The sequence below is a fragment of the Narcine bancroftii genome, chromosome 2, assembly GCF_036971445.1.
Source record: "Narcine bancroftii isolate sNarBan1 chromosome 2, sNarBan1.hap1, whole genome shotgun sequence".
NCBI classification, from domain to species: domain Eukaryota; kingdom Metazoa; phylum Chordata; class Chondrichthyes; order Torpediniformes; family Narcinidae; genus Narcine; species Narcine bancroftii.
The window spans coordinates 95,486,481-95,513,697 of record NC_091470.1 but is presented as its reverse complement, the minus strand read 5'-3'; the positions used below and the strand labels follow the sequence as shown (position 1 = coordinate 95,513,697).

General features: G+C 47.8%; 1 protein-coding gene across 3 annotated transcripts; it reads left to right on the top strand.

Moving 5' to 3' along the window:
- Positions 1 to 449: 449 nt before the first annotated feature.
- Positions 450 to 24,409, top strand: LOC138753916 (erlin-2-B-like). Of its 3 annotated transcripts, none has more exons than XM_069917469.1 (12): positions 450 to 508; positions 2,875 to 2,992; positions 5,231 to 5,312; positions 5,792 to 5,838; positions 7,318 to 7,379; positions 10,681 to 10,806; positions 10,965 to 11,038; positions 12,721 to 12,779; positions 14,809 to 14,900; positions 19,218 to 19,307; positions 19,758 to 19,837; positions 21,501 to 24,409. In XM_069917469.1, the coding sequence occupies exons 2-12, from the start codon at positions 2,883 to 2,885 to the stop codon at positions 21,696 to 21,698; spliced, it is 1,020 nt and encodes a 339-aa protein (XP_069773570.1). In that variant the 5' UTR covers positions 450 to 508; positions 2,875 to 2,882; the 3' UTR covers positions 21,699 to 24,409. The 3 variants fall into 3 exon arrangements, with proteins under 3 accessions (XP_069773570.1, XP_069773568.1, XP_069773569.1); XM_069917467.1 differs by having other exon boundaries at positions 490 to 544; XM_069917468.1 differs by lacking the exon at positions 450 to 508 and adding an exon at positions 531 to 611.
- The last annotated feature ends 2,808 nt before the right edge of the window (positions 24,410 to 27,217 follow it).

Genomic DNA, 27,217 nt, shown 5'->3' with positions numbered 1-27,217 from the left:
CCATCCCCTCCCCTCTCTCTCCCTCTCTCATCTCCTTCCTCTCCCCATCCCTTCCCTCTCTCACATCCCCTCCCTCTCCCTCATCCTCTACCACATCCCCTCCCTCTCCCCATCCCCTCTCCCTCATCCCCTCCCTCTTCCCATCCCCTCCCTCTTCCCATCCCCTCTCTCCACCTCCCTCTCCCTCATCCTCTACCACATCCCCTCCCTCTCCCTCATCCCCTCTCTCATCACCTCCCTCTCCTCATCCCCTCCCCTCTCTCTCCCTCTCTCATCCCCTTCCTCTCTCCATCCCTTCCCTCTCTCACATCCTCTCCCTCATCCCCTCCCTCTTCCCATCCCCTCTCTCATCACCTCCCTCATCACCTCCTTCTTTCTCCTCACACTTTCACTCACTCCCGCCCTCCGGTCAGCTGATCACCTGCAGTATGCTGCTGAGCCAGAGGGTGGTGCTGCCGCGCGGTATCGCCGCGACCCGATGAGGTCATCAGCCGTCGCCACTGAGGAGGTGGGTGATCGATGCTGGGCCCGGCGGGGGAATGCGGTGGGTTGCCCCGGGTTGGAGCCGGATCCTGACCCGGAACTGGGGAAGAGAGGGCAGAAGGAGGGAGGTGAGAGGCGCAGAGGGCGGGCTCTGTGGGGGAAAGGGTTCCAAGTAGGGGAGGGTTGCAGATGGGGAGGGGTGCAGGTAGGGAAGGTGCAGGTGGGGGAAGGGTTCCAAGAAGGGGAGGGTTGCAGATGGGGCAGGTTAGGGGGAGGGGTATAGGTGGGGGGGAGGGTACTGTGGGGGTATGGGGTTACAGGTGGTGGAGGGGGTTTTCACAAAGGAGCTGCTTCCAAATGTGAGGAAGCTTCACTTTTCCCCATCACCTGGTTACTTGGACATCCCATCACCCACATACTTCACAGTAGTTTTATCTTTGATTCCTCTTTCCTATCTTCTGCCCCAACCCCCACTGTCCAACATCCCCTTCGCTTGATTTCACCTATCGCCTGTCCTACTAGCTGTCTCCCCTCTGCACTCAGTACTGATCCATGATCTCAACCTCAAACTGTTGACACTTAATCTGGCACCACTGATGCTACCTGACCCGGATTCTCCAGAGAATGAAACTGGGAGAGCATGTGCCTGCTGAGATCAATGAATCTGTTTTGAAAACAAAATGATGGGTTGGGCTGCATCTGTGGCGAGAGAGAAAAAGTCAATAGCCCTTTTCCCACTGGCAGTGTCCCAGGAGAGGAAGCTGTTTGTGCTGATTCCACTGGGCCACCATTAACTGTGATACTGATCATATTCATCCCCAAGGATTGGAGAGTCTACCTTTGAATGGAATGGATGTAATTGTCCTTTTTCCACGAGTGTAATCAGCACACCAGCGTCAGCTGATGCCAGGGATATGAGTGGAGTAGAGGCCGTAACTCCCTGACTTGTTTTGACATCATTTGATACTGGGGGGTGCTGATCGTTTTTCTTTCCTCTGGTCCCTTAACCGGTTAATTCCTGGGACAAGGAGCCAGTGGAAAGGGGGCCATTGATTCAGTTTGAATATCCCTGCTTTTGATTTTCTGTGGGAATGCTTTGTTCTGGGCTGTTTTATTCCCACCTCTAAACCTGAAGATTGGGGATATTCAGCTCAAGAAGTAGGATGTGCACTCCAGGGCCCTGAAAAGAACATAAGAAATAGGATCAGGAGTCGGCCATCCAGCCCGTCGAGCCTGGTCCACCATTCAATGAGATCACGGCTAATCTGATGATCGGCTCATCTCCACCTACCTGCCTTTTTCCCATATCCCTTAATTCCCCGACTATATAAAAATCTATCCAACCATGTCTTAAATATAGTTATTGAGGTTGTCTCCACTGCTGTAGTGGACAGTGAGTTCCATAAATAGTCATCATTGAACAAAGTTTATGACAAACAGGAAAGGGTGAAGTGTCTGGGGCTCTACTGAAGAAGGGCAAGGCTCAACACATCAGGTGTACAGCTTTGGTGATGTGAGTTTGGTTCTGAGCATCAGGAAACTTGCATGTTCTCCCTGAGACCGTGGGTTCCCCCCCCCCCACCCCCCCATGACCCAAAGGCCCACAGATTTGTCAGATAAATGGCTGCTGTGTTGTCTCTACTGTGTAAATTTTAAATTTTGATGTATTGCACGGTATCAGCCCCTTCCAACTTACTAGCCTGTGCCGCCCAGTGCATTTTTAACAGTGGGAGGAAACTGGAGCCCCTGGAGGAAACCTAGGCAGACACAGGGAGAGCGTACAAACTCCTATATGACAGTGCCGGATTTGAACTCTATCGCTGGCGCTGAACTGAGGGATAGAATGTGGGAGGGAAGGCCGAGGTGGTGAGGCAAAAAAAGGGATCAATTTAAATGAGGCCTGTAGAGTTCCAGGACACTACCTGGTCATCAGCAAGTCACCAAGTAAGGGGATTTGAAGGAGGGACGAAGTGAAAGGAACAGAACTAGGTCCTAAATACAAGATGGTCATTGATTTTTGATGAGCCTCTCAAGTCATGGTTCTTTTTAGACATACAACACGGTAACAGGCCCTTTTCACCCACAAGCCTGTGTCACCCAATCACACCCAATTAACCTACAACCCCCGGTACATTTTTCAAGGGTGGGAGGAAACCAGAGTACCCAGAGGAAACCCACACAGACACAAGGAGAGCCTACAAACTCCTTACAGACAGCGACAGTTGCTGGCAGCATTACACTAACTGCTAACTGTGTTTGAAAGCATTTACAAGGAATTCAGGTAAAGAGGAGATGGGTGAGGAATGGAAGTGTGTAGAGATGGAGGAGACTCATGGAATGTTAGCACTGGCACAAAGTGGTTAGGCTGAATGGCCTTGTCGTGTCCCACAGACCTGCCGATGATGGCTCAGCTCAGCTCAGTGGTGGCTGTGGCTGCGGCAATCCTGGCTGCCACCATCTTCTCCTCCGTGCACAAGGTGGAAGAAGGTCACATCGCTGTGTACTACAGGTGAGCCTCACGTTGCTCCAGCTCCTGTCCGCTCAGCTGGTCTGCAGGGTCATGCTGCACCCTGACGGAGGGTGCAAGCTTGGGATGGGTTGTGGGGTGGGGACAGCAAACAGAAATGGCAGCAGAAGAACAGCGAGGAAGTCCAGCCAATGCACAGCTCCAGTCAGCAGCTGGGCAGCGACTAACCCATCACAACTACAAACTGTGCTTTTGTTGGGAGTGTAGAAGTCCACCTCCCCGATCCTGCCATTGCTTCCTCTGGTCACCTTGGTTAAAGGTTCTTCATTAATTCAGTGTGCTGATCTGGGTGAGGTTGAGCCAATGTCAGAATCAGAATTTATTGTCATAAACGTGTCATGAAATTTGTTGTTTTGCAGCAGCGTCACAGGTGGAAAATTGTTATAAATTACATTTCTGAAAATACACTGTTTAAAAATATAAATTAGTGCAAAAGAGAAAATGTGAGGTAGTGTCTGTGAGTCATTGTCCATTCAGAAATCTTGTGGCAGAGGGGAAGAAGACATGATTGATTGTTCGTCTTCAGGCTCCTGTACCTTCCTTCCTTGAGGATAGAGGCTGCTTTCTTGGGACATCACCTCTTGTTGATGTCCTTGATGGGGTGAAGACTAATAATGCCCATAATGGCGCTGGCCAAGTTCACAACCCTCTGTAGCCTTTTCCTGTATGTGCATTGTCCATACCAGACAGTGATGCAACCACTCAAAATGCTTCAGAACTAAAACATGAAAGTCTGCAGACGGTGCAATTGTAGTAAAAACACAGCGAAATGCATGAGGAGCTCAGGCGGTCTCACAGCAGACAGATATATTACCAACATTTTGGGCCGGGGCCCTTCTTCAACGAATAAGCAGATTACAGATACTCCCTGACTTGTGACATATGCGACTTGTGCTCATCCACACATATGAAAATTTGTTTAAAAAAAAAAGAAAAAAATACAAAATTTACACTGTTTATGTTGTATTTGACAAACTATAACAGAGATATGGGGCATGTAACAGCCAAAATGTGAGTACTTACCTTGTTAGTCAGCATCCCAGGGTCCGTAGGCTGGGCACAGCCATCTTGATTCCTGTGCACATGCGAGTCTTGGGTTGGACATGCACGGTGAGTTTGCGTATTGGAGTTTCGTTGGGCATGTGCGAGAGTTAAGGGCACAAATTCAGTATCATTAGGGCACTTAACTCTTGCACATGTGCGAACGGAACTCCAATATGCGAACCCACCGTGAATGCTCACAGGATTCAAAATGGCCACACCCAGCCCAAGGACCCCGGTTCGCCAAATAACAAGTACGCACATTTTGGCTCTTCCATGCCCCATATCCCTGCTATAGTTTGTCAAATACAACATAAACCACACAAATTTTATATTTTTTCAACAAATGTACGCAATTCTGACATGAGTCCATTCCGAGATACAACTGATCCTTCGGTCCGAACTACAGTGGTAAGTCTCTGTACCTGTACAGAGTTTGGCATGCTGAATTTCTCCAGCATTGTGTTTTTACTAGAATGCTTCTGAGCCCAGGTTGCGCTGGGTCAGAAGCAGTGTGAAGTCGCTTGAGTTGTTCTGCAGAGAAATCTAAAGATTGCCCGTACTGGAATCTTGAGCAAACCAAGAACTGTCGGAGGACTCAGCAGGTCAGACACCGTCCATGGGTAGAACTGGCCAATTAATGTTTTGGGTCAGACTCCTTTAATGAAAACTAAGGTAAAAAGGAAGGGAGAGGGCTGAGGTTATAGGACAAGTGAGAAAGGTGGAGAGATGGGTAGCAGAAAACGCTACTGGGCCGAAGGGGTAGAAAGGTTGGAGAGAAAATAGCGCGTACAGGAGTAGGTAAAGAAAAGGTGGAAGCATTGGATCCAGACGGGGGCGGAGGATACCTGTAATCGTTCATGCTGTTAGGGTCAAGCTATCCAGGAGGAATCTGATGCATTATTCCTCAAGTTTGTATTTGGCCTTACCCTGACAATGGATGAGGTTGAGGGCAGATGTGTCACTGTAGGGAGTTGTTGGGGGAGTTGAAATGGTCGGCTGCAGGGAGCTCACATTTAGACCCACGCACAGAGTGAGGGTGGCCACCCGAACTGCATTTGGTCTCACCGACCTAGAGGAGGCCACGCTGGATACACCGAATGGATTTGGATGTTGTGGAGAATTGTTTCCTTCCACTGCCCCTCACTTCACTAATGGCTCCGTTCAATTGTTCCCCAGGGGTGGAGCGCTCTTGAAGGCAACAAGCGGCCCAGGATTCCATCTGATGCTTCCATTTATTACCACCTTTAAAGCAGTACAGGTGGGTCCTGACGCCTTGCTTTTCTTTCGATTAACAAAATCTTTTTATCAGAAGTCGATGTTAAGTCAGCACATTCCAGATCACTGTGCTATTTAGATGGCAAATAGTCTAGGATGTCCTTGTACCCTGTCAAATGTAAACATTCCAAATTCGGAGTGCCTTGCTTCATGCTGGATTCACCCAAATTCCAATCAAGCTGAGGTCCCCAGACATGGAGAACCACCTCTGTCTCGGATCTCCTCTCAGCCTAAAGCCCCAGCGTCTCCAGCCTTTCACCAGAGTCCGAGTGTCTCACCACTGACACCATCCTGATGGGTCTCCTGTGCACCCTCTCCAGGATCGGTGAGCTTGCTGTTGGAAACTTGCTTGAAGCCATTGTCCAGAGATGACCATTTAAAATGACCCAGTGCGTTCCGTGCCCTCCATCCTGCATGCAGCTGTGTTTCTTTCCTGTATTTGATTCAAAGTTTATTTTTCAGAACACCTTGCAGACAGATGAAGTGAAAAATGTCCCTTGTGGTACAAGGTATGTCTGCCTCTCTGTTCACGCGTGATTGTGTGTGTGTGTGTGTGTGTGTGTGTGTGTGTGTGTGTGTCTGCTGTGTGTTATGTTCAAGATTCAAGATTATTTTATTGTCATGTAATAAAACAGAAAATATGATATTACACATTTTCTTGAGGCAGACAAAGATTCACTATCAGCAGAAATTACCCAGTGTCCATTAACGTCAGAGAGAAGCAAAAGAGAAACCCCTCCCCCCAACCAGATTCACCGAGCGTCCATGCATGCGCCTCCTACAGCCTCATAGTACTGAAGTTCTGTTCAAACTATTGGTAATCTGAGCTCCAGATGCCCGCCTCAGACATGATCAGCAGCCTCTCACATCTCGGTTCTGGTACCTGGTACCCCTTCAACCAGTCTCCAGCAGTCTGCAGCCTAGTGTGAGACCCTTGGCCAGTTGCCTGCAGTCTGCAGCCTTGTGTGAGACCCTTGGCCACTGTCGCCTGCAGTCTGCAGCCTTGTGTGAGTCCCAATTCCTGGTATCCCTTCAGCCAGTCTCCAGCAGTCCGTAGCCTGGTGTGAGACCCTTGACCACTGTCGCCCGCAATGTGCAGCCTTGTGTGAGTCCTGATTCCTGGTATCCCTTCAGCCAATCTCCTGCAGTCCGCAGCTTGGTGTGAGACCCTTGGCCACTGCCCGCAGTCCTTAGCCTGGTGTGAGTCCCGATACCTGGTATCCTTTCAGCCAGTCTCCAGCAGTCCGCACCCTGATGTGAGACCCTTGGCCACTGTCGCCCGCAGTCTGCAGCCATGTGTGAGTCCCGATTCCTGTTGTAAGTCCCTTAACCACAGTCGTCTGCACCCTGGTGTGAGTCTTGATATCTGGTATCCCTTCAGTCTCTCTCCAGCAGTCCGCAGCCTGGTCCTGATACTTGTTACCCCTTCAGCCAGTCTCTAGCAGTCTGCAGCCTGTTGTGAATCCCTTAACTACAGTTGTCTGCAGCCTGACGTGAGTCCTGAAACCTGGTATCCCTTCAGCCAGTCACCAGCAGTCCGTAGCCTGATGTGAGTCCCGATACCTGTTATCCCTTCAGCCAGTCTTCAGTAGTCCGTAGCCTGGTTTGAGTCCTTTGATCGCTGTCGCCTACCTGGGTTCCTTTCCTGAAGTCACCAACAGTCTGTCACCTGCACTACCTGATGTCTCTTCTTTCCAGTCCTATTGCCACTTGGATTACTAGAGGGTGGCCAGTTTGATTTGTGTGGCCTTATTCCATTGTTTTTGACTTCTATATGGATGAGTCTGGTTTAGTTTTAACATCAGAATAGTGATCCTTCAATACTTTGCACTGATTTGACAACGTGCGATGGGCCTTGAGGTTTCCGTTGCATTTCCACGGTTAATGGGTAACAGGGCATCATTCGATGATAAAGTGGTGGGAACCTGGAGTCAAATCGCAGCTTACGAGCTGTGTTAATTCTGATCTTTCCTCTCTCCCTTTGGCAGTGGTGGTGTAATAATCTACTTTGATCGGATTGAAGTGGTGAACTTCCTCATTCCAAGCGCAGGTGAGGAGTTTGTAACACTGATACCTACACCACATCGACTGACACCGTCATCTCCCCCCACCACCGCCTGCCTCAGCCCACGATCCCCAGACCAAGCTCTAAAATTCCTGCTCTTTGAAGTGGAAGAAGAAAATGTTCAGACACTGTGATTGTAGTCAGTGCACAAAGGCACTGGAGAAACTCCCCAAATCAATTCTCAGCTTTTCTCTCCTCCCCTCCTAGACCATGTTCAGCTATGGCGTCTTGGCTGTTGGCCCCCAGCCCTTTCTTCTTCTCCTTCCCCTGCCTTTTTATTCAGATGTCTGCCTGCTCTTTACTCGTACCTTGACAAATGGCTCAGGCCCCAAATGTTGGTTATGCAGGGCAGCACGGTGGGTGTAGCAGTTAGTACAGTGCCAGTGATTGGGGCCAGAGTTCAAATCCGGTGCTGTCTGTATGGAGTTTGTTCATTCTCCGTGTGTCTGTGTGGGTTTCCTCTGGATGCTCTGGTTTCCTCCCACCCTTCAAAACCTTCCTGGGCTTGTTGTGTAATTGGGCGGCACAGACTCATGGACCTGTAACCGTGATGTATGTCTAAATTAAAAAATTTGTCTTTGCTTCCTATGGACACCGCGGGACCCGCTGAGTTTCTCCTCTTTTAAGAAGCTCCTCAGTACCTGTCCTGCACCAAGTTTGGCCACGTGAGACATTCTCAGTTGTTGAAGGCCATTGCAGCAGTTTTACGGCACGAAAATGAGTTGTAGATCTGAGCACAGCAGTTAGAATGTGATGAATAGATAGGTAGCTGCACTCAGAGTATTGGTCACCGCGCCAGAGGAAGCAGTGGTTATTACCAGAGAGAATGTAAAGGATATTATCTGGAATGGAGGTCATTAGTTATGGGGAGAGACTAGGTAGGCTGGGCTTCTCTACAGAGAGAAGGAGGCCGAGAGGCAGAGATGGGGTAGATGGCCAGAATTTATTTTCCTAGTGTTGGAGTATCTAAAACAAAAGGGCCAAGTTTAGGGGGAACAGTGGAAGACTTGAAGGGGATCTCTGGGGTAGGTTTTATTTTTACCCAGAGTGATTGATAAATCAGCCATGATTGAATGGCTAGCACATTCGATGGCTGTACTCTGCTCCATCATGTTATGATGCCTGGAATTCACTGCTACAGATAATTGCGTACAATTTATATGCTATGATTTGTGAAGGTGGGCCAGAAGGCCGGTTTCTGTGATACATGACAGTCCATGACCATTGTTCCATGCTCTGTGTGGCTATAGCAAGTTTCAGCCACTGGAAGTCACCAGTGAGCTGCCTCAGCTCCATCATAGTTACAGTATTGAGGTCGTTTCTCCCAGAACATTCCCTCTTCCAGCTTCACTGAGTGAACACTAGAAGCCTTACCCTGGACATTACTGCATCCTAACATGATTGTCCGTGGCACAGTGTCAATGCACTCACTTCCTGTACATTATGTCCCAAGGCAAATGACCAAAACTTAATTGCTTAGAGTTTGCAGCAGTGCAAGTCCCATTGCTGCGTGTCATCCTTTCTGCTCCTCACGACTCCTGTCTTCCACAACACTTCCAAGTACAGGTTTATTGTCAGAGTACATACATGACATCACATACAACCCTGAGATTCTTCTACCCAGATAGAATCACCTCTTATTGGGAGTGCAAAAAACTACTCAGCATACACACGTAAACAAATCAAGAAATGTAAACAAACTGCGCAATACAGAGAGAAAACAGTCAAGAAAGGCAAATGTTCGAGTCCTAAAACGAGTCCCTGATTGAGTTTGTGGTCGAGGAGTCTGATGGTGGAGTGGGAGCAGCTGTTCCTGAACCTGATGGTGCGAGTCTTGTGGCACCGACACCTCTTTCCTGATGGCAGCACCGAGAATAGAGCATGTGCTGGGTTGGGAGGGATCCTTGATTGTTGTTGCTCTCCGACGGCAGCATTTGTTGTAGATGTTCTCGATGGTGGGGAGGGTTTTACCTGTGATGTCCTGGGCTGTGGCTGCTACCTTTTGCAGGGCTTTATACTCAGGGCTGTTGGTGTCCCTGTCCCAACTGTGATGCAGCTAGAGAGCACACTTTCCATCACACTCGTAGAAATTTACCAGGGTTTCCAGTATCATACCAAACCTCCACAAACTTTGAGGAAGTAGAGGCGCTGCCGAGCTTTCTCCCTCCTGCTTCCCACTGAGACACAGAGGGAGATTGGTGCCCATACTGCTTACCAGTCAGTTTAATCCCTGAGCTGTTCCAAAGGTGGGGGCATAAGTCACCCTCTCTTCCTCGTCCACCTCTCACACATCCCCCTTTCCAAGACCATGGCCCTGCCTCCCCCCACCCTGACTACATCTGCCTTGTCATCTGCTGCCATCACTCTCCTACCTCTGTCATCTATTCATCAATCTCATCGGTCTGTCATCCTTCTCCACTCAGTCCACCAATCACCTTCCGGCCTTCCTCCCTCCCCCTCTCTTCAAGGGGTGAAGAAGGTGAATGTAATGTTGGCATTCGTTTCTGGGAGAATAGTGCACAAGAGCCATCAGTGCTCTGTGATTAGTAAGGGATTGCTTAAGGTGGAATGTCAGTTTACAGAGGCAATTTGAAAACCACTGGTCTAGAGCATCTGGGGAAACCTGTGCAGCAACAAGTAGAATGTGCAAACTCCACACCGACAGCATCTTAGGAGGGGATTGAACCCTGGTCTCTGGAGATGTGAGGCAGCGTCTCCTCCACCTGCATCACAGTGTCACTATGAAGTAGTTTCTCCAAAACCCCTCAATTCTCTGTCAAACTTTAGGCCTGTGTTAAGAATGTAAGAAAGAGGAGCAAGAGCCTGCTCCACCATTCAATGATGATGGGCTCATCTGCACCCACCTGCCTTTTCGCCCTTATCCCTTAATTCCCTGACTGTAAAAATCTATCTACCCTTGACTTAAATATATTTACTGAGGTCGCCTCTACTGCTTCTATGGGCAGTGAATTCCACAGATGCCCCACCCTCTGGGAAAAGCAGTCCCTCTTCCTATATCAATGTGTATTGCTTTTATCTGTTGTCTCCTTCTGTCCGTCTACACTGGTTGGGTGCCAAGAATGCCTCTGCATCGGCTGGCTTCTGCTATTGCAATAGTCACCCCTTCATCTGGGCTCCACATCTATCCTGTCAAACCCTAATCACATCTTGTGTATTTAAGACGGGAATGTTTGCCTGGCTGTTGCCCAGGCTTTGTGCCTTGTGTCTGTCTGGATGTCTGACGCTCACACCACAGTGAGGCTCATGTTGGTTTTATGTTGTGCAGTTTATGACATAGTGAGGAATTACACCGCTGACTATGACAGGACGCTGATCTTCAACAAGATCCACCACGAGCTAAATCAGTTCTGCAGCGTGCACACCCTGCAGGAGGTCTACATTGAGCTGTTTGGTAAGTGGCATTGGCTTCTGGAGGTTGTGGGGGCGGTAGGGTAGGGGATTCTGTGATGAACTTGTGTAGTGAGAAGGCATGGTTGATCCAGGCAATTAAGCTTACTCTGTCACACACGCTCTCTCTCCCTCCTGATGAGTGGTTCCTTGTCTTGTCAGATCGGATCGATGAAGACCTGAAGCTGGCATTGCAAAAGGACCTAACGAGCATGGCTCCTGGTCTGATCATCCATGTGAGTTCTGCCACATTGCTTTGTTGCCAACCAACTGTCACGAGTGTAGAGAGGCTAAGCTAGTGTCAGTTCACACCTGCTCCACCATCCAGTAAAATTGCAGCCAATTCTCTGCCCAATCGCCACCTCTCCTGTGGAAGGGGAAGTTGGAAATTGCACGTTCCTTTCATTTTATTGTCATGTAATAAAACAGAAAATGTGATGTTACATAACGTAAGGCAGACAAAAGTTCACTCTCAGCAAGAATTGCCCAGTGGCCCTTATAGTCAGAGAAAGAGAACCAAAAGAGAGTCCATCCGTCCTAAGTGACCAATCCCTTGGTTACTCATCCTGAAACAGTTCGAACCTCTGCAGTTTTTTTGCCTTTCTCCAGTCAACTTCTCTGAACCTATTCTAATTCAATGAGCTCAGCTGACTCTCTTAGTTTTAGGGAATATCGGTCCTCTTATTGTAACTCTCAGAGTAGCCCACCACTTCTGTACACTATCCACCAGGTAGATGTTACCCAAACCTTCCAGTAAGGCTTCCTCACTCACATAACAAATAGCTGGCATTAAAAGCAAAGATGATCTTCACGGTCCTAATTACACTGGACAACAATTTTTTTTAAAAAGTTTTGCTTCCTGAAAGAAAATTGGGGATTATGTTAGACAACTTCAAGCTGAACACAAAGATAATTTCAGATTTGTTGCATCATGTAGATTGGAGAAACATTAAATTAACTTTTATTGAATTTAGCCTGTTTAAATGCAGCACGACGCTGACACTGCTTTCGTTCAACTGACCTAAAAATATTTTCTGCTGATTTTCGTTGGTACTCAGCATCTGATGCCTCTCATGTCGGGGTCCAACAATAGTCAGCCAGAATTGACATCTTCCAGTGGCCCTGGTCACAATGTCCTGGTGAAGCCTTTCACGGTGTACGTCACTGACGTCACCAGGTCCAGCCGGGAAGGACACGCTGCACTTCATAGTTTTGTATGCTTGAAGTATTATTTTTTTTAAAAAGGTGCATGATAGGAAAATTTTAACATGATTTTTGTGACCAGGAGTGCAAAGTCCATAAAATACACCCAAAAGTACTCAGGAAGCAAAATCTTCATGATCGAGTGTTATTTGATGTTCTCTGTTGTAACTTCCCGTGATCACTGTGCAATACCTGGCTCATTGACACATGCAACGGTCGCGTTTTTAAACTGAACAACTTTTTAAAATTTTTCCTACTGAAGTGAATGGCTTTGCATTTTCTCCATGTTACCCCATCTGACCCATACCATGTTTGTAGTGAACTCCCTATCCAATAAGATATCATGAAGAAACTTGGGCACCTTTCGCATCATTCACTGACTTGAGGGATACATACAGATTGTGTCTGTCCATGACCTTGGCAACAGCCCGTGACAGTCCACCTCGCCATCCTGAAAATAACCCAATTATTCCTACTCTTCTTTACCTGAATTCCTAACAATCTTGCAGGATTCTGTTCATTGTGAGAGGCCTCGGCTCACGCCAGGAGAAACCATAATGTTTTCTGTCAGTCCTTGAGCCAAGAGCTCCAGGAACGAACTGCATTTATGTTGGCGCCAACCTTTCCTCTTCAATCTGTGAGCAGTTGTGTGTTCTACTCACCGCTCCACTCCCGTGGGAGTTTCCTGACTCCTGTGTTTCCCGTTTCTTCGCAGGCAGTGCGTGTGACAAAGCCAAACATTCCAGAAGCTATCAGGAGAAATTACGAATTGATGTAAGTTTGAGTTCAACATAGTAACTCCCAATTGGGAGCAAACTCAGTGGGAATGTGCCCTTTACTCAGCTGTGGTAATGATTTTGCTCACTTCTGTTTCCTCGATATTTAACAGCCTGATATAAAAACAGAAAATACTTGTCAGATCATGCAACATTTGAGAAAGGTTCCTGATGGTTCAGCAGAACAGAGTTCCAAAGAATGACTGAACTACTCTGTAGTCCAAGGGGAGCCAACCTTTTAATTTTTAATCTTTAATTTAGACATACAGCACGGTAACAGGCCATTTCAGGCCACATGTACGTACCAGGAGTGTAGGTTAATTGGGCGCCACGGACACACTGTGCTGCATGTCCAAATTAAAAATGTAAAATTAATAGGTTGGCCACCCCTGCTGTAGTCACAGCTGCAAATTAGGAACACAGCAACTAATGTGCATGGAATAGGAACACAGCAACTAACGTGCATGGAATTAGGAACACAGCAACTAACGTGCATGGAATTAGGAACACAGCAACTAACGTGCATGGAATGAGGAACACAGCAACTAACGTGCATGGAATTAGGAACACAGCAACTAACGTGCATGGAATTAGGAACACAGCAACTAACGTGCATGGAATTAGGAATATGGCAACTAACGTGCATGGAATTAGGAACACGGCAACTAACGTGCTGTTAAAAGATTAAAGAAACAAAGTGAGGTCGTGTCTGTGGTTGAAGTAAAAACAACACTGGAAAAACTCATGGTCAAATAGTGTACTTTATATCGCAAAGATAAAGATACATATCTAGTGGACTAGATTAGTGCTTAAGTCACTTCAATGGGACTTGAACCAGCAACTCTAGCTCGCAGCTAAGTGAATGCTAACAACTGGGTCACAGCTGAAACCAGTCCATGATTCAGCAAGAGCAGCACTGAATCCCTGTTGGTGTTCCTGTCTCTCTGACCTGAGCTTCAACACCAGGCCTGCTGTACTCCCCATGCAAAGCATCTCTGTTGTGTGTACAGAGGTGGAGAGCAATGTGGCAGGTTAGTGCAACTCAGAACAAGTGCTGCTGCATCGTTAAAACAAAGATCCTTATCGGGTTGACTGCAAATAAAACCCCCTTGTTCTCCATGGCATGGTTCTTCCTTATTGCTGACATTGACAGTTTAGTCCTTGAGCCACATTCCTCCTGTCCCCACTCCCCTTATTTTGGATAGCTCAAAGGGATTGGCGTTCCCCAAATGGCTGTTGTACAGGTACAGCCAACATTAGGAATTTTGAGACTGCTGCAATCATTCTTTTAAAAATTTAGACATACAGCACGGGAACAGCCCACGAGTCTCTGCCACCGAATTTGAAGGGTGGGAAGAAACCCATGCAGACACGGGGAGAAAGTACAAACCACTTATAGACAGTTCCGGATTTGAACCTAGGTTGAATCGGCGCCGTTGCAAAATTGTGCTAACCGCCACTAACCATGCAGGCCGTATTTGTTCATTTTCACCCCATTTCTCTGTTTATGGTTTTGAATCTGAGTTCCTTTGACCCACAAAGCCCAGCGCACTCAATTTTGACATTTAACTGCCTGCCTTGACAGAGTTCTGTTGCCTTGTGTTTGAAGATGTGTTCGCCGACATGAACCCCAAAGGGCGGACTCTGATTTTAACGCCCTTGTTCTGGACCCTGCAGACTGGGATTGCTGTCATCTTTGGAACCCAGTGTAGGTCACTGCTGCTCAGATTTATTTAGACATCCAGCACAGTAACAGGCCATTTCGGCCCACAAGTCTATCGTTGGAGTAGATCCATGACATCACATACAACCCTGAGATTCTTTCTCCTGCAGGCGAAGGCAGAATCACCACATACTGGCGGTGCAAAAAAATACTGTACTCAACATACACGTGTAAACAAATAATGAAATGTAAGCAAACTGTGAAAGACAGAGAGAAAAAGATCAATAAAATGCTAAAATGTGAGAGTTCTTAAACGAATCTGTTGTGGAGGTGGTCACGTCTTGTCCTTTCTGCGTGTCCACAGGGAGAGTGAGAAGACCAAGCTACTGATTGCAGCTCAAAAACAGAAGGTGGTGGAGAAGGAAGCGGAGACAGAGCGGAAGAAAGCCCTCATTGGTCAGTGCATGTCCAGTGTACAAGAGTAAAGAGGTGTTGATGAGGCTCTACGGGGCACTGGTGAGACCACATTTGGAGCACTGTGTTCAGTTTTGGGCCCCCCTTATCTTAGAAAGGATGTGACGTTGTTGGAGAGGGTGCAGAGGAGATTCCCAGACGGCAAGGGCTAACGTACGAGGAGCGTTTGGCAGCTCTTGGGTTGCATTCATTGGCATCTAGGAGAATGAGGGGAGATCTCATAGAGGCTTTTCGTATTTTGAATGGTTTTGACAAGGTGGATGTGGGTAAGATGTTTCCCTTGGTGGGTGAATCGAGGACAAGGGGTCATAGTCTGAAAATTAGAGATTATCCATATAAAACAGAGATGAGGAAGAACTTCTTGAGCCAGAGGATCGTGGATCTGTGGAACTCACTGCTGCATTCAGCAGTGGAGGCCTGATCACTGGGAGTATTTAAACAAGAAATAGACAAGCATCTCATTAGTGAGGGCATCAAGGGATACGGGGAAAAGACCAGAAATTGGAACTAGTGTAGATTTACGGAACAGACTTGATGGGCCTAGTGGCCTGCTTCTGTTTCTTTATCTTGTGATTCAATAACCCCTGCAATTTTACCAGTAAATCCCCCCCCTGCCTTTAATTGCAATCTGGACTATACATTGCTCATCTTCGCTGGGTCGTAACATAGTCGATAGCATGGTTTTTTGTGCACCTTTAGCCGCCTGCTTCTCATTGGCACTGCAGCTAAATCAAGGATGTCACATATCTCGGCATACTGAGAGTCTGACACCAGCAACCACATGCAAACTTCGCGTTAGTTTGGAAGAATAGAGGCTTAGAGATATTCAAGGGAGTGATGGAAATTGAGCCACTTGCTCACCGTGAGGAGGGAGAACAAGGGAAATCGGGTTATAAATAAACAGAAGTTATATTGCTCAAGCTGTGGTGGTAAAGCAGGGTTTGGTGTACTGCGACTGTATACAGAATCTACATAGCCAGCTCTCTGCAGCAATCCGCAAACTGATAGTATTTGAGGAGTGAAGATGCATCTTTCTGGAATCTATAAACAGCATGTTAGTGCAGTCTGCTTAGAGAGCATGCCCACCAGCCTCCCAGTCGATGTGGTAATATGTTCAATAAAGTTCCTGTAACCACACAGAAACGCTGGAGGATCTCAGCCGGTCTCACAGCGTCCGAAGGAGATAGAGATATTTAACCAATGTTTCAGGCCTGAGCCTTGCTTGAAGGTATACCTGTTGAGAGCTGCTGAGTTCCTCCAGCATTTTTGTGTTTTTACTACAATCGCAGCGTCTTCACTTGTGCTTCACTTTGTTCCAGTAATTAGTGAACGTTAAACAGCACGCCCACAGCTGTACCAGGTGCTGCCGTACTTCCCACGTACAAAGCAACGCTGACTTATCCTTAATCAGTCCTTGCCTTTCCAAACGTTTCTCAGAATCCCCTCCAATAACTTCCCCATGACTGATGTTAAGTTCAATGGCCCTTTGTTCTCGGGCTTATCCTTGGAGCCTTTCCAAATTACAGGAACATGGATAGCCATGCTTCATTTTCCTGACACCACCTCCCTGCATAACCCTGCCACCGCCCCAGCAATTTCTTCCCCAGCTTCCTACAGTCCGAGGATCCTTTATCAGGCCTGAAGAGTTCTTTATATACATCACCTCCTCTTCTGTTACGTGGTCTTGAAGCATCTGATGGAGACTGAATTTTCCAACTTTTGGTAACCCTGACCTCCTGTGTTCCCTCTTCCATTCCCCATCCTCCAGCCCCCATCACTCACTTCCCACTGCCTGCAGATTTCATCCAGGCTTCACCTCTCTCCCAATGGGTTCTGTCTGCCCTTCAGAGTAAAACACTGAAGTTTGCAGTCTCTGTGATTGTAGTAAAAACATAGAAATGCTGGAGAAACTCGGGCAGTCTTGCAGCGTCCAAAGGGTTGGTGGGGGGGGTGGGGGTGTAAAGATACTTTACTGACATTTTGGGCCTGAGTAAAAAGTAGGCAAGGAGCCAATATTAAAAAGCTGGTGAAAGGAGAACAATTGGAGGAGCAAGAGTACAGACTAACAGTCAAAAGACTGTTAATTACTGGAGATGTGATGTGGACAGAAGAGAGGGAAGGTGAGAGTTGATAGGGGAAGGGAGGTACTTTTTGGCTCTGTGAAAGGAGACAGGGAGAAGGGAAGAGAGAGAGCGAGAGGAAAGGAGACATCATGAAAGATGGAGGGGGTGGCTAGCAGAAACTGGAGAAGTCAATGTTAATGCCGTCTGGTTGGAGAGTGGCCTAAGATGAGGTGTTTGTCCAATTTACAAGTGGCCACAGTCAGGCAGTGCATGAGACCATGGACAGACGTGTTGGCAAGGGAGTGTGGCCACTTGGAAATCCACTCTATTCCCAGAGCTCAAAGGTGCTCAAAGAAGTGGTCTCCCAGTCTGCGTTCAGTTTCTCTGACGTGGAGGAGGCCATAAAGCAGAGCTCCGAATGACCGCTGCAGATTCACAAGTGTTGCTTCACTGAGAAGGACTGTTTGGGGCCCTGAAGGGTGGCGAGGGCGAAGGTGTGGGCACAAGTGGTCAGAGGGGTAGGGGTCAAGGAGGCGAATGGTGGGGAGGGAGTCTTAGAGGGAGCGGTCCCTGTGGAAGGCAAAAAGGGGAAGGAAGGACGTGTTTATTGCTGGAATCACATAGCATGGCTCCTCCTCCTGCCCCTCCCCTCCACCTTTTAGTTTGGGCGCCTGCCTACATTTTGCTCCTACCTTGATGAAGGGCTCAAACCCTGAAATATTGGTTCTGTATCTTTATCTTTGTCTGTAAAATATGCTGTTTGACCAGCTGAGTTTCTCCAACATTGTGTTTTCACTCTCTTTCTCTCGACTTCATGCTGGCAATATGACCTCAATGTGTGTTCTTCAGCAGGTTGCCTTCGCTTGGAGCCTGATAACAGTTTAACAGTTGTACAGAAATACAGCATCCTCCATAATGTTTGGGTCAGACACTTTTTTCCTTTATTTGGCCCTGTACTCAATAGTTTTAAATTTGTAATCAAACAATTCACATAATTAAAGTGCACATTCCAAATTTTATTCAAGGTTATTTGTACACATTTTGGTTTGACCATGTAGAAATGACAGCACTTATTATACATAGTTCCCTCAGTTCAGGGCATCATAATGTTTGGGACATTTGGCTTCATAGGTGTTTGTGAGTACTCAGGTATGTTTAATTGCTTCATTGGTGCAGGGACAAAAGAGCTGGGCTTGCTTCAAAGCTTTTGATCACCTTTGGAGTCTGTAGTTGCCATTTTTCGACATGACGACCAGAGTTGTGCCATTGAGAGTCAAAGAAGCCAGAATAAAACAGGAAGAGATGTCGCCCAAACCTTAGGATGAACAAAATCAACTGTTAGAAACATGATTAAGAAGAAAAAGCATCCTGGTGAGCTCAGTAATCCCAAAGGGACAGGTAGGCCAAGGAATATCTCCACTGCTGAAGACAAAAGAATTGTTATCATAATGAAGAAAAATCCCCCAACGTCTGTCCGACAGATCAGAAACACTCTTCAGGAGGCAGGTGGGGATATGTCAATGAATCCTCAGAAGGCTTCATGAACAGAGGCTACACTGCACCATTATTTAGTCACAATTAACCAGGAACTGGCAAGAAATGTGAGTGAACCAGGAAGGGGGCGTGATTGGCGTAGCGGTTTAATGCAATGCTATTACAGCGCCAGCTACTAGGGTTCAAATTCGGCACTGGCTGTAGGGAATTTGTTTGTTCTCCCCATGTCTACATGGGAGTGTAGGTCAATTGGGCTGTGGGCCAAAATGGCCTGTTACCGTGCTATATGTCTAAATAAAAAAATTAAGTTCCCCCCATGCCTTACTGCCATTCCTCTCCATTGGACTGAGTGGTGAGGCTTCTTTTTGCCAGCTCCACTCTGATACAGGGGCAGCAGGCTCATTTCCCAGGGGAATGTTTAGGAAATTGGGATATTCCCAAATCATTATCATGGAGCACAGTCAAGACGATAGTGAACAGACAGTCGCAAAGTTTCGTGCCAGTTCCTGGTCTGGAGCCAGTTCTCTTCAAAGCCAGAATCTGCTCAGAGTAGCAGGTTTTTCATTTTTGATCATTCTTTGACTTGACCACTTCTAGCTCCAACTTTGAGGCAAACTTTGTACTTCACAGTATCTGTGCTGATACCTTAAATTGGGCCGCCTTGTCCTGAACATTCTGAGAGGTGCACCTTGCATGGTGACTGACTACCTTGTAACCCTCTCCATTCCCCACTGTCTTGCAGAGGCCGAGAAGATTGCACAAGTGGCTGAGATCAAGTTTGCACAGATGATCATGGAAAAGGAAACTGAGAAACGGATTTCTGAGATTGAAGGTGGGTGAACATTTCTCTATACCTTTGCTGAGAGTACTGACCCGCAGTGTGCTGTGGAGTCCCGGTGCACACCATCTTCTTCAAATGCAGCTTCTGATCAATGAGTGTTAAACGTCCGCCTGCAGAGCTGCTAGATCGTATGGCAATGGGAGTACTAGCTGATGTGCTATCTTGTTTCACCAGCCCTTAGACAGGAGAGTTAAGGGTGGAGGGAGTGAACAGGCTGGTGGTCAAGAACTGGTCCCCTGGGGGGGATTCAGGGTGCAAGGACCAACCTGCGTGAGTGGGGGACTGTGCATGTGGGTCACACGAGCATGTGAGTGCGTGCATGCATGTGTGAGCCCACGAATGTGCGTGCCGGCGGAGTATGCGCATGTGTGTGCGTGGCTTTGAAAGAAACCTAGTGTGCTGTACTTTACTTCTTCTGTCCCACCCACTTCCATGTCACAGATGGAGCTTTTCTTGCACGGGAAAAAGCACGAGCGGATGCTGATTTCTACACGGCAAAACGAGTGGCTGAATCCAACCGGGTGAGAACGCGAGGTCTGGGGAGGGGGGGAGGGAGGGAGGGAGGGAGGGAGGGAGGGAGGGAGGGAGGGAGGGAGGGAGGGAGGGAGGGAGGGAGGGAGGGAGGGAGGGGAGATCACGTGTGCTGGGGGCAGGAAGGGACCGCGCGGGGTGAGGGGGTATCAGGCAGGGGGAGGATAGGAGAAGAGAGATTGTGCGTGGTGGGGTGTGGGAGATCGTGTGGGGCATGAGTGGAGGGGAGTCCACAGGGTGAATGGGGAAATTGTGCACGGGGGGGGTGGGGAGAATTTGTGATGGCTGGGAGGGGGGTGAGATTGCACGCTGGGGGGGGTTTCAGGTGGGTGTACAGAGGAGTGGTGGGAAGCTGATGCTCACTCCCCATTGAAGAGTGAACATTGACCTTCAGCATAATTGGGATGGCTTGCCCTAATTTTTAAAGCTTTTGTTTCTGTGTCCAATAAACTGGACATTGGGTGAAAATCTTTCATGTGGGAGAGGCAGAAGGTTAATTGTTCTTCCAAGAACACCAGTGTTTATTGGGTGTTAGGGCTCCAAACACACGCACTCGATCCCAAAATATGATTTTCTGAAATACATCATCGGAAAGTCACCCTGACTTCTTTTCATGATTGTTCTTGATCAGAGCTACATTCGGCATGTCGACCAGTAGATTGCCCTAAATCCCTAAACGATGCAGGAAGTCCACCTTCCACACGTGCCCATAACTCCGTGACCCCTGGCCCTCTTCATTGCGGCCAACGATCTTCGGTTGGACTGGCCTGGGAGACTGGTCAGTTCAAGCGCAATGCAGGATGGCCAGTAATTGTCACTGCTACAAGCGATGCATGTCCATGAGCAAGAGCTCCTTTAATGGGCCAGTGTAGTTAGCATAACAAGCGGTTACCTCAACACCATTACAGCACCAGCTAATGGGACAAGGGTTAGAATTCCGCACTGTCTATAAGGAGTTAGTATATTCTCCCTGTGTCTGCATGGGTTTCCTCCGAGTGCTCTGGGTTCCTCCCTCCATTCAAAAACATACCAGAGGTAGTAGGTCAATTGGGTATAATTGGGCAGCGTGGGTTTGTGGGACATACTAGCTATAGAGGGTGTGCAGCGCAGATTTACAAGGTTAGTTCCAGGGATGGCGGGGTTGACATATGCTGAAAGGCTAGAAAAACGACTTGTATCCGATGGAGTTTAGAAGGATGAGGGAGGACATGATTGAGGTAAACAAAATTATCAGGGGGATAGACAGGGTGAAGTCGGATTACTTGTTCCCAATGATGGGGGAGACAAGGACTAGAGGGCATAGTTTAAGAATACAGGGTAGGCCCTTTAGGACGGAGATGAGAAAACATTCTTTTACCCAGAGAAGTGTGAATCTGTGGAATGCTCTGCCACAGAGGGTGGTAGAGGCAGATTCACTGATTATGTTCAAAAGAGAGTTAGATAAGACTCTGGTGGGCAAAGGAGTTAAGGGTTATGGGGATAAGGCTGGAAAGAGGTACTGATGGTAGTGATCAGCCATGATCTGTAAAATGGCGGTGCTGGCTCGACGGGCCGAAGGGTCTATTGTCTATTATTGTCTAAAAGGGCTTGTTACCATGATGTACATCTGAATACATCTATACTGATGATACCTCCCTCCCTCCCCTCTCTCAGCTGAAGTTGAGTCCTGAATACTTGCAGCTGCTGAGATATCGTGCAATTGCCTCCAACAGCAAGATTTACTTTGGGAAGGACATCCCCAAGATGTTTTTGGACTTGAGCGCCTTTGCACCAAGTGCTGGAGATAAATCGTCAGCTAAAGCAAATTCCTCTCCTGAGCTCAACAACGAGGAGTTCGAGGATGGACTGTAACAATGTGAATTCACTATGGGCACAATTCAGCTTGGTTGAGCCACTGTAAACCAGCACTGAAACTAACTTATTCTATCCTTTGAGTGGAGTCTTTTGAATCTTATTTAAATAGTCACTGTAACACCTGTCATGTGCGTTACAGATCCCACTGTAAACCCAAATCTTGTATCTGGAGCGGTATGATTGCAGACTAAATCAGTAGTGGAGTGGTGTCAAGGTATCTTCTGTCTCGGCAACAGTTAACAGCTGAGCGCATGGAGAGTGTGGAGGGGATGAAAACTGGCTGGCATTGCACTCGGTACTTGGTTCTTCAGGTAACCTGGTAACTGATAGCCTCTTTCCTGTCCTGTTGAAATCAGACACAATCGTTTAGATTCTGAACTAAAAAGATTTGATGAACGAAAGCTTTGAAGTTGGACCTTTTCAAGCATTTATGAATGCTTCCTCAACTCAACTACTGGGATGTGAAAGTTCATCTTCAAAGCATTAGTTCATCAAACCCTCCAGATGCATGAAAGCCCTCAAAATGTAAAAGAGGGCTGAGAGGACTTGGAGCTTCCTGTTGCTGTTTACCTTGAGGAAGGGCTCAGGCCTTCTTTACCTCTTATGGACGCTGCGAGACCGGCAGAGTTCCTTCAGCATTTCTGTGTCTTTTTGCGATAATCACAGCGTCTGCAGTCCTTCGTGTTTCATTCCTGTTACTGTTTGAACTGCACTGTCGCCCGAACTGCAAGCTCAAAGCAGATGGCCATTGGGTTTCCCCCCTGCTCTAGATTCCTGTCCGACTTCCAGCAGAGTGGTTGGATGTGCGCAAGAGGCTTGCATAAGGAGCTGCGCAGGTTTCTCCCATTCCAGACCTGTAGTGCGCACACAGTCGAGCAACCTTGGGGAAGAATTCATATTGCTGGGGTTTCTTGCTGCAGCAGAGTCCAGAATGCTAAGGCTCAGACAAGCCCTCAGCAGTCTGTAGATTTTGATCTTGTGCACATTCCACTCATAGATATAGCTGTGAAGCCCCAGCCAGTTTTCACCTATAGTTTTACTGATTCCTGCTGCAGACCCACCCCTATGGCCAGCTCGATAAGGGGTTTCCCTCCCAACCACATCAGGAAGGGATCAGAACCTCTACTGAGCCATTAACCCACCCTGGCATTTACTGAAAAGTTTCTTGCAGACAGTGGGCATCATTCTTGGCAGGGGCCAGCTCTGATTCTATCCCTTGCTCTGCATCATTCTTGGCAGGGGCCAGCTCTGACTCTACCCCTTGCCCTGCATCTCCTGCTCACTTTATATTTTCTTGCTACCCAATTATGTTTCTATTTTCTGCCTGTTGGTTGGGAAATATTGAATCACTTAAAATATTAAACCCAAGTCAAAAGTCCTCAATCACTGCCGTAGGTCTCACCAGCTACACCGCCCGTCAGCAGGGAGCTGATTTGCTAAATATTGGCGTCTTGCATCATGAAACTTTTCACTACAATTTGTCATAAAAGTGCAAATGAACTTTAAAATGTAGACCTTTTGGGAAGGTTGTGATCTGGTTGCACCCATCGATTGGTGCAAAGATCAGCCATAATGCCCGTTCTAAGTTCTAGCAAAAGAACTGCAGTGTTTTCTCTCTCTCCACAGACAGATGTTTGCAGCCCTTTCCGTTTTATTTCAGATTTCCTAACACTCCATCCTGCTTCTCGTTCACTTCTGCAGTGGGAGTGAGATATGGAGAGGGTCCTCTGATATCATCACCCCAAATTGGTCCCTTTCCCTTTCGGGCCCTGAAAATACAATTGATCAAGATTCACTCTACTCTTAATGATTGTTGCACTTGAGGGAGTTGACAAGTGTAGGTAGAGACATCTCACGAGGAATTTGGCTCCTGGATAAAAATTGAATGTGTTCTGCATTTTAAATGAATGAAATTATTTTAGGTCTAGTCTGTCTGGTGCCATCCCAACTGAAATTTGTTCGTATTTTAGTATTCCAGTGTTGGATGTTGGATTGCATTTGGAGGGGTTTTTTTGGAGACCTCGTGTTCATTTTTCAGTGTCCTGTAAAATAAAAAAAATGTCAGAATGGTGAGTGAGCTTTTCCAGGTGGGAATGGGTGACCTTCAGGTCTTGGTTCTTGGCCCTTGCCCCAATCCATCACCTCTTGCCCATTCAAACTTCAAAGGGGGAAGAATGAGGCGGAAGAGCATGAAGGAGGCAACCTTCAGGCGAGGATTTCTGACCAGTTTTAAATCACTGAGATCGAAGAGCTTATCCCCACCCTCGGAAGATTTTGTGGGATCATTGGCAAATGGAGGCTGCGAGGTGTGCGTCCCTATTTGTGGGGGTTTCCCTACAATTCACAGAGTGCCTCGGATCCTGGGATAATGGAAGAAAGCTGCGCTGGTTTCGGAATCATTCATCCTCTTGTAAAAGTGGAGTGTCCGGTGGGATTCACAAGGATGTGGATGCAAGGAAATTGAAATCCCACCTGCTGCTGGTGGGTGCCAACGCATCTCGCAGCAATGGGGAGAGAACATTGCCCAGATAAATTCCCATCTTCACACCAGGGACATCCTCCTCTCTGTCAAGTTTATGAATGTACTGATTGCACAAATGCAACCCAGCGAAACAGTGTTCTCGGTGCAAAACCTGCAAACACACAGGCAGACAAACTTATTGGACTAGCATTGAAATATACAAATAAATATTGTTTCGTAAATATGAGAGTCCGATGGTGAGTGAGCAGTTCCTTTGGTCGTTCAGCCTTCTCACTGCCCGGTGGGGTTGACTCTTTATACTCATATCTTTTTCCCAAAGGGAGCAGCTGAAAGATGCTACGTGCAGGGTGGTAGGGATCTTCAACGATATTGCATGCCCTCTTCAGAACAACGATCCATTCAGATCATGTGGGCGGGGGTAGGAGATTCCATTGATCCTCTCTGCCACTCTTATGGTCACACTCAGATGCAGCTGGCCAGGACAATCATTAGAGCTCCTGTAGAAAGTTGATATAATGGTGGCCAGTTGCCTTGCCTTCTCAGCAAGTGCAGTCGTCGTTGCGCCTTCCTGACAAGTGAGGAAATGGTGTCCAGGGTAGGTCACTAGTTAAGTGAACTCCTTGGTGCTCTCCACTACTGAGTTGTTGATGGGTAATGGAGGGTGGCTGTTCTGGTCCTCTTGAAATCCCCGATCATCTCCTTTGTCTTGTCCTCATTGAGACTCAGATTATTACTTTCATGCTAAAGATTTTCCACCTCTTTTCTCAATGGGATTGGCTTGGAGGTGCTTCATGTCTGCAGCAGCAATGTGCAGCGCAGTCCCCGGCCTGCCGTCATGACCTGATCTAGTGCATCTAAGGGTACAGAGAGCATGCTGGGAAGAGCAGCAAGTACTGCTGGAAATAAAGCCGGGAGTCTCTGACCCTCAGATGATTCAAGTGGATGAGAACCATCTGAGATGGATCATCTTGTGACCAAGCATCGGGAGCACCCACAATTCCTGTGTATGCAGTGGGAGGGATAGACAAGCTCCTCAATCCGAGGCAGGGCAGTGGGTCCCTGAGTTGTAGAGTTATACAGTACAGAAATAGACCCTTCGGCCCAAGTTATCCATGCTGACCAAGATGCCAACAAAGCAAGTCCCATTTTTCCAAATAAAATCTCACTATTTCTGTCAAACCAGCTGTAAATTGGAGGAGCAACATCTAATATTCCATCTGGGCCCTCTCAATCAGATGGGTTTAACATCGACCTCTCCAGTTTCTGCTGGTCCACTTCCCGTTCTCCCTCCCTTCCCTGTCCCTCTGTCTTCCCTTCTCCAGCTCTCCACCCCCTTCCCTCTCCATTCACAGAGCCACCCCCCTCCCCCGTTGGCTGCTGTGCTCCTCCCTCCCTTAAGGGCCTATCTCATTGGCCTGGAGACTAGGTGGCGACTCGAGTCTCCGCTGGTTGCAGAGACATCTCCTGGAGACTAGCCGGGTCTCCGGGGAGTCGCGGGAAATTCAAACATGTTTGATTTTATTGGAGACTTTTTCCAGTCTCCAGCAGGTCATGGAGACGTCACGGAGACTAATTTTGTCCGCGACGTCTCCGAGATCTGCTGGAGACCAAGGAAACGATGCGGCGATGCTGCTTGAATTAGAGACCACGTGACTGAGCGCGTGCTGGCATCATCGAGGCGCCTTCACTCCTGGTCCAAGTCACAGGTACATCCCGGTCAAGGTCTTCATCATCTGGTATTTGTTCCTATTGCTGCTGCTGCTCCTTGTACTGCCTTGTAAGAGGCCCCACCATCTTGTCTTGCCAGGGACAGCTCCAACCCCATAGTACTGGGTCAGGTACTCTCTCTGGTTCTTGGCAACAGACGGCATGTTACTTCCCCTTCTCTGCATCCCCTCCAACTGGTTGGTATGCTGTCTCCACCCTCCAGGGGCAACTTCATGGGTGTGTGGGTCCTCTCTGCCAGCTGAGAGTCTGATGTCTGTCATCATGTTGTGGAGTGTACAGGCAGCAAGGACCACCTTTTCAACTGTCTGTGGGTGCACCATCATCATGGTGTGGAAGCATCTGAATCTGGAAATTAAAAAAAGAAGTAAAATTAAAGACATTGTATTTGCTGTGTTTACAATCTGGCAAATCTGACTGTCTGTGTGGCAAGAAAAAAAAATAATGAAGTGCTGCACACCTGTTTGCCAAGATGCCAAAGCTGTTCTCCACAATAAGCCTAGACCTGGACAGCCTGGTTGAAGATTCTCTCTGCATGGGTCATCTGGCGCTTGGAGTAGGGCTTCATCATCCATGTCCTCAGGGCAAATGCATCGTCACCAACTAAGAAGTAGAGGACATCTTGATCTCCACCAGGAAAGGGTTCAGGTGGCAGCAGGTTGGCTTGAACTTCATCGAGTGCCTTGAACAAACTGCAGTCCCTGAAGATGCCAGCATCTGAGTCAGCCCCAGGAGTCCCCACATTGATGTACATGAACTTATAGTCAGCATCTACCAATGCCAGCATGATGATGGAAAAGTAGCCTTTGTAGTTGTGGTAGACACTGCCTGACCCTGGAGGTTCAAGAATACTGACATGCTTCCCATCCAGTGCACCACAGATGTGATGGAAGTTCCACTTCTCAGAAAAACTCTTGGCCACTTCCACTCCTCTGGTGTAGATGGACACTTGATGGCCTCCTCATGATACTCACCATAGATGGCTTGGCACACCTCTGGGGCAATTCTGACAATGGTGTTTGGAGCCATACGGAAGCTAAAGGACAGGCTCTTGTAGGAGTTTCCTGTAGCAAGGAACCTCAGAGTGATGGCAACCTTCAAACCAGGGGGCAGGACCTTCCTGAAGTTAGTGTCTTGCTTCTGGATCCTGGGAGTCACCAGCTTCCTGAACATCTCTGGATCCACCCTCAGGAAATTCTTGAAGGATCTCACATCCCCTTCCAGGTGTTTTATCAGCTTCTCGTACCAGCCATGGTGTTGCTGTTGTAGGGGCCACTTATGTATCCAGACTGCCTTTGCCTTCCTGACA

What these genes read in the sequence shown, in the direction of transcription:
- LOC138753916 (XM_069917467.1), top strand. Translation starts at nt 520, where the DNA reads ATGCTGGGCCCGGCGGGGGAATGCG. An exon ending in CTTCCTCATTCCAAGCGCAG is followed by an intron (nt 7,380 to 10,680) that starts GTGAGGAGTTTG and finishes TATGTTGTGCAG; the next exon opens with TTTATGACATAGTGAGGAAT. An exon ending in GGTCTACATTGAGCTGTTTG is followed by an intron (nt 10,807 to 10,964) that starts GTAAGTGGCATT and finishes TTGTCTTGTCAG; the next exon opens with ATCGGATCGATGAAGACCTG.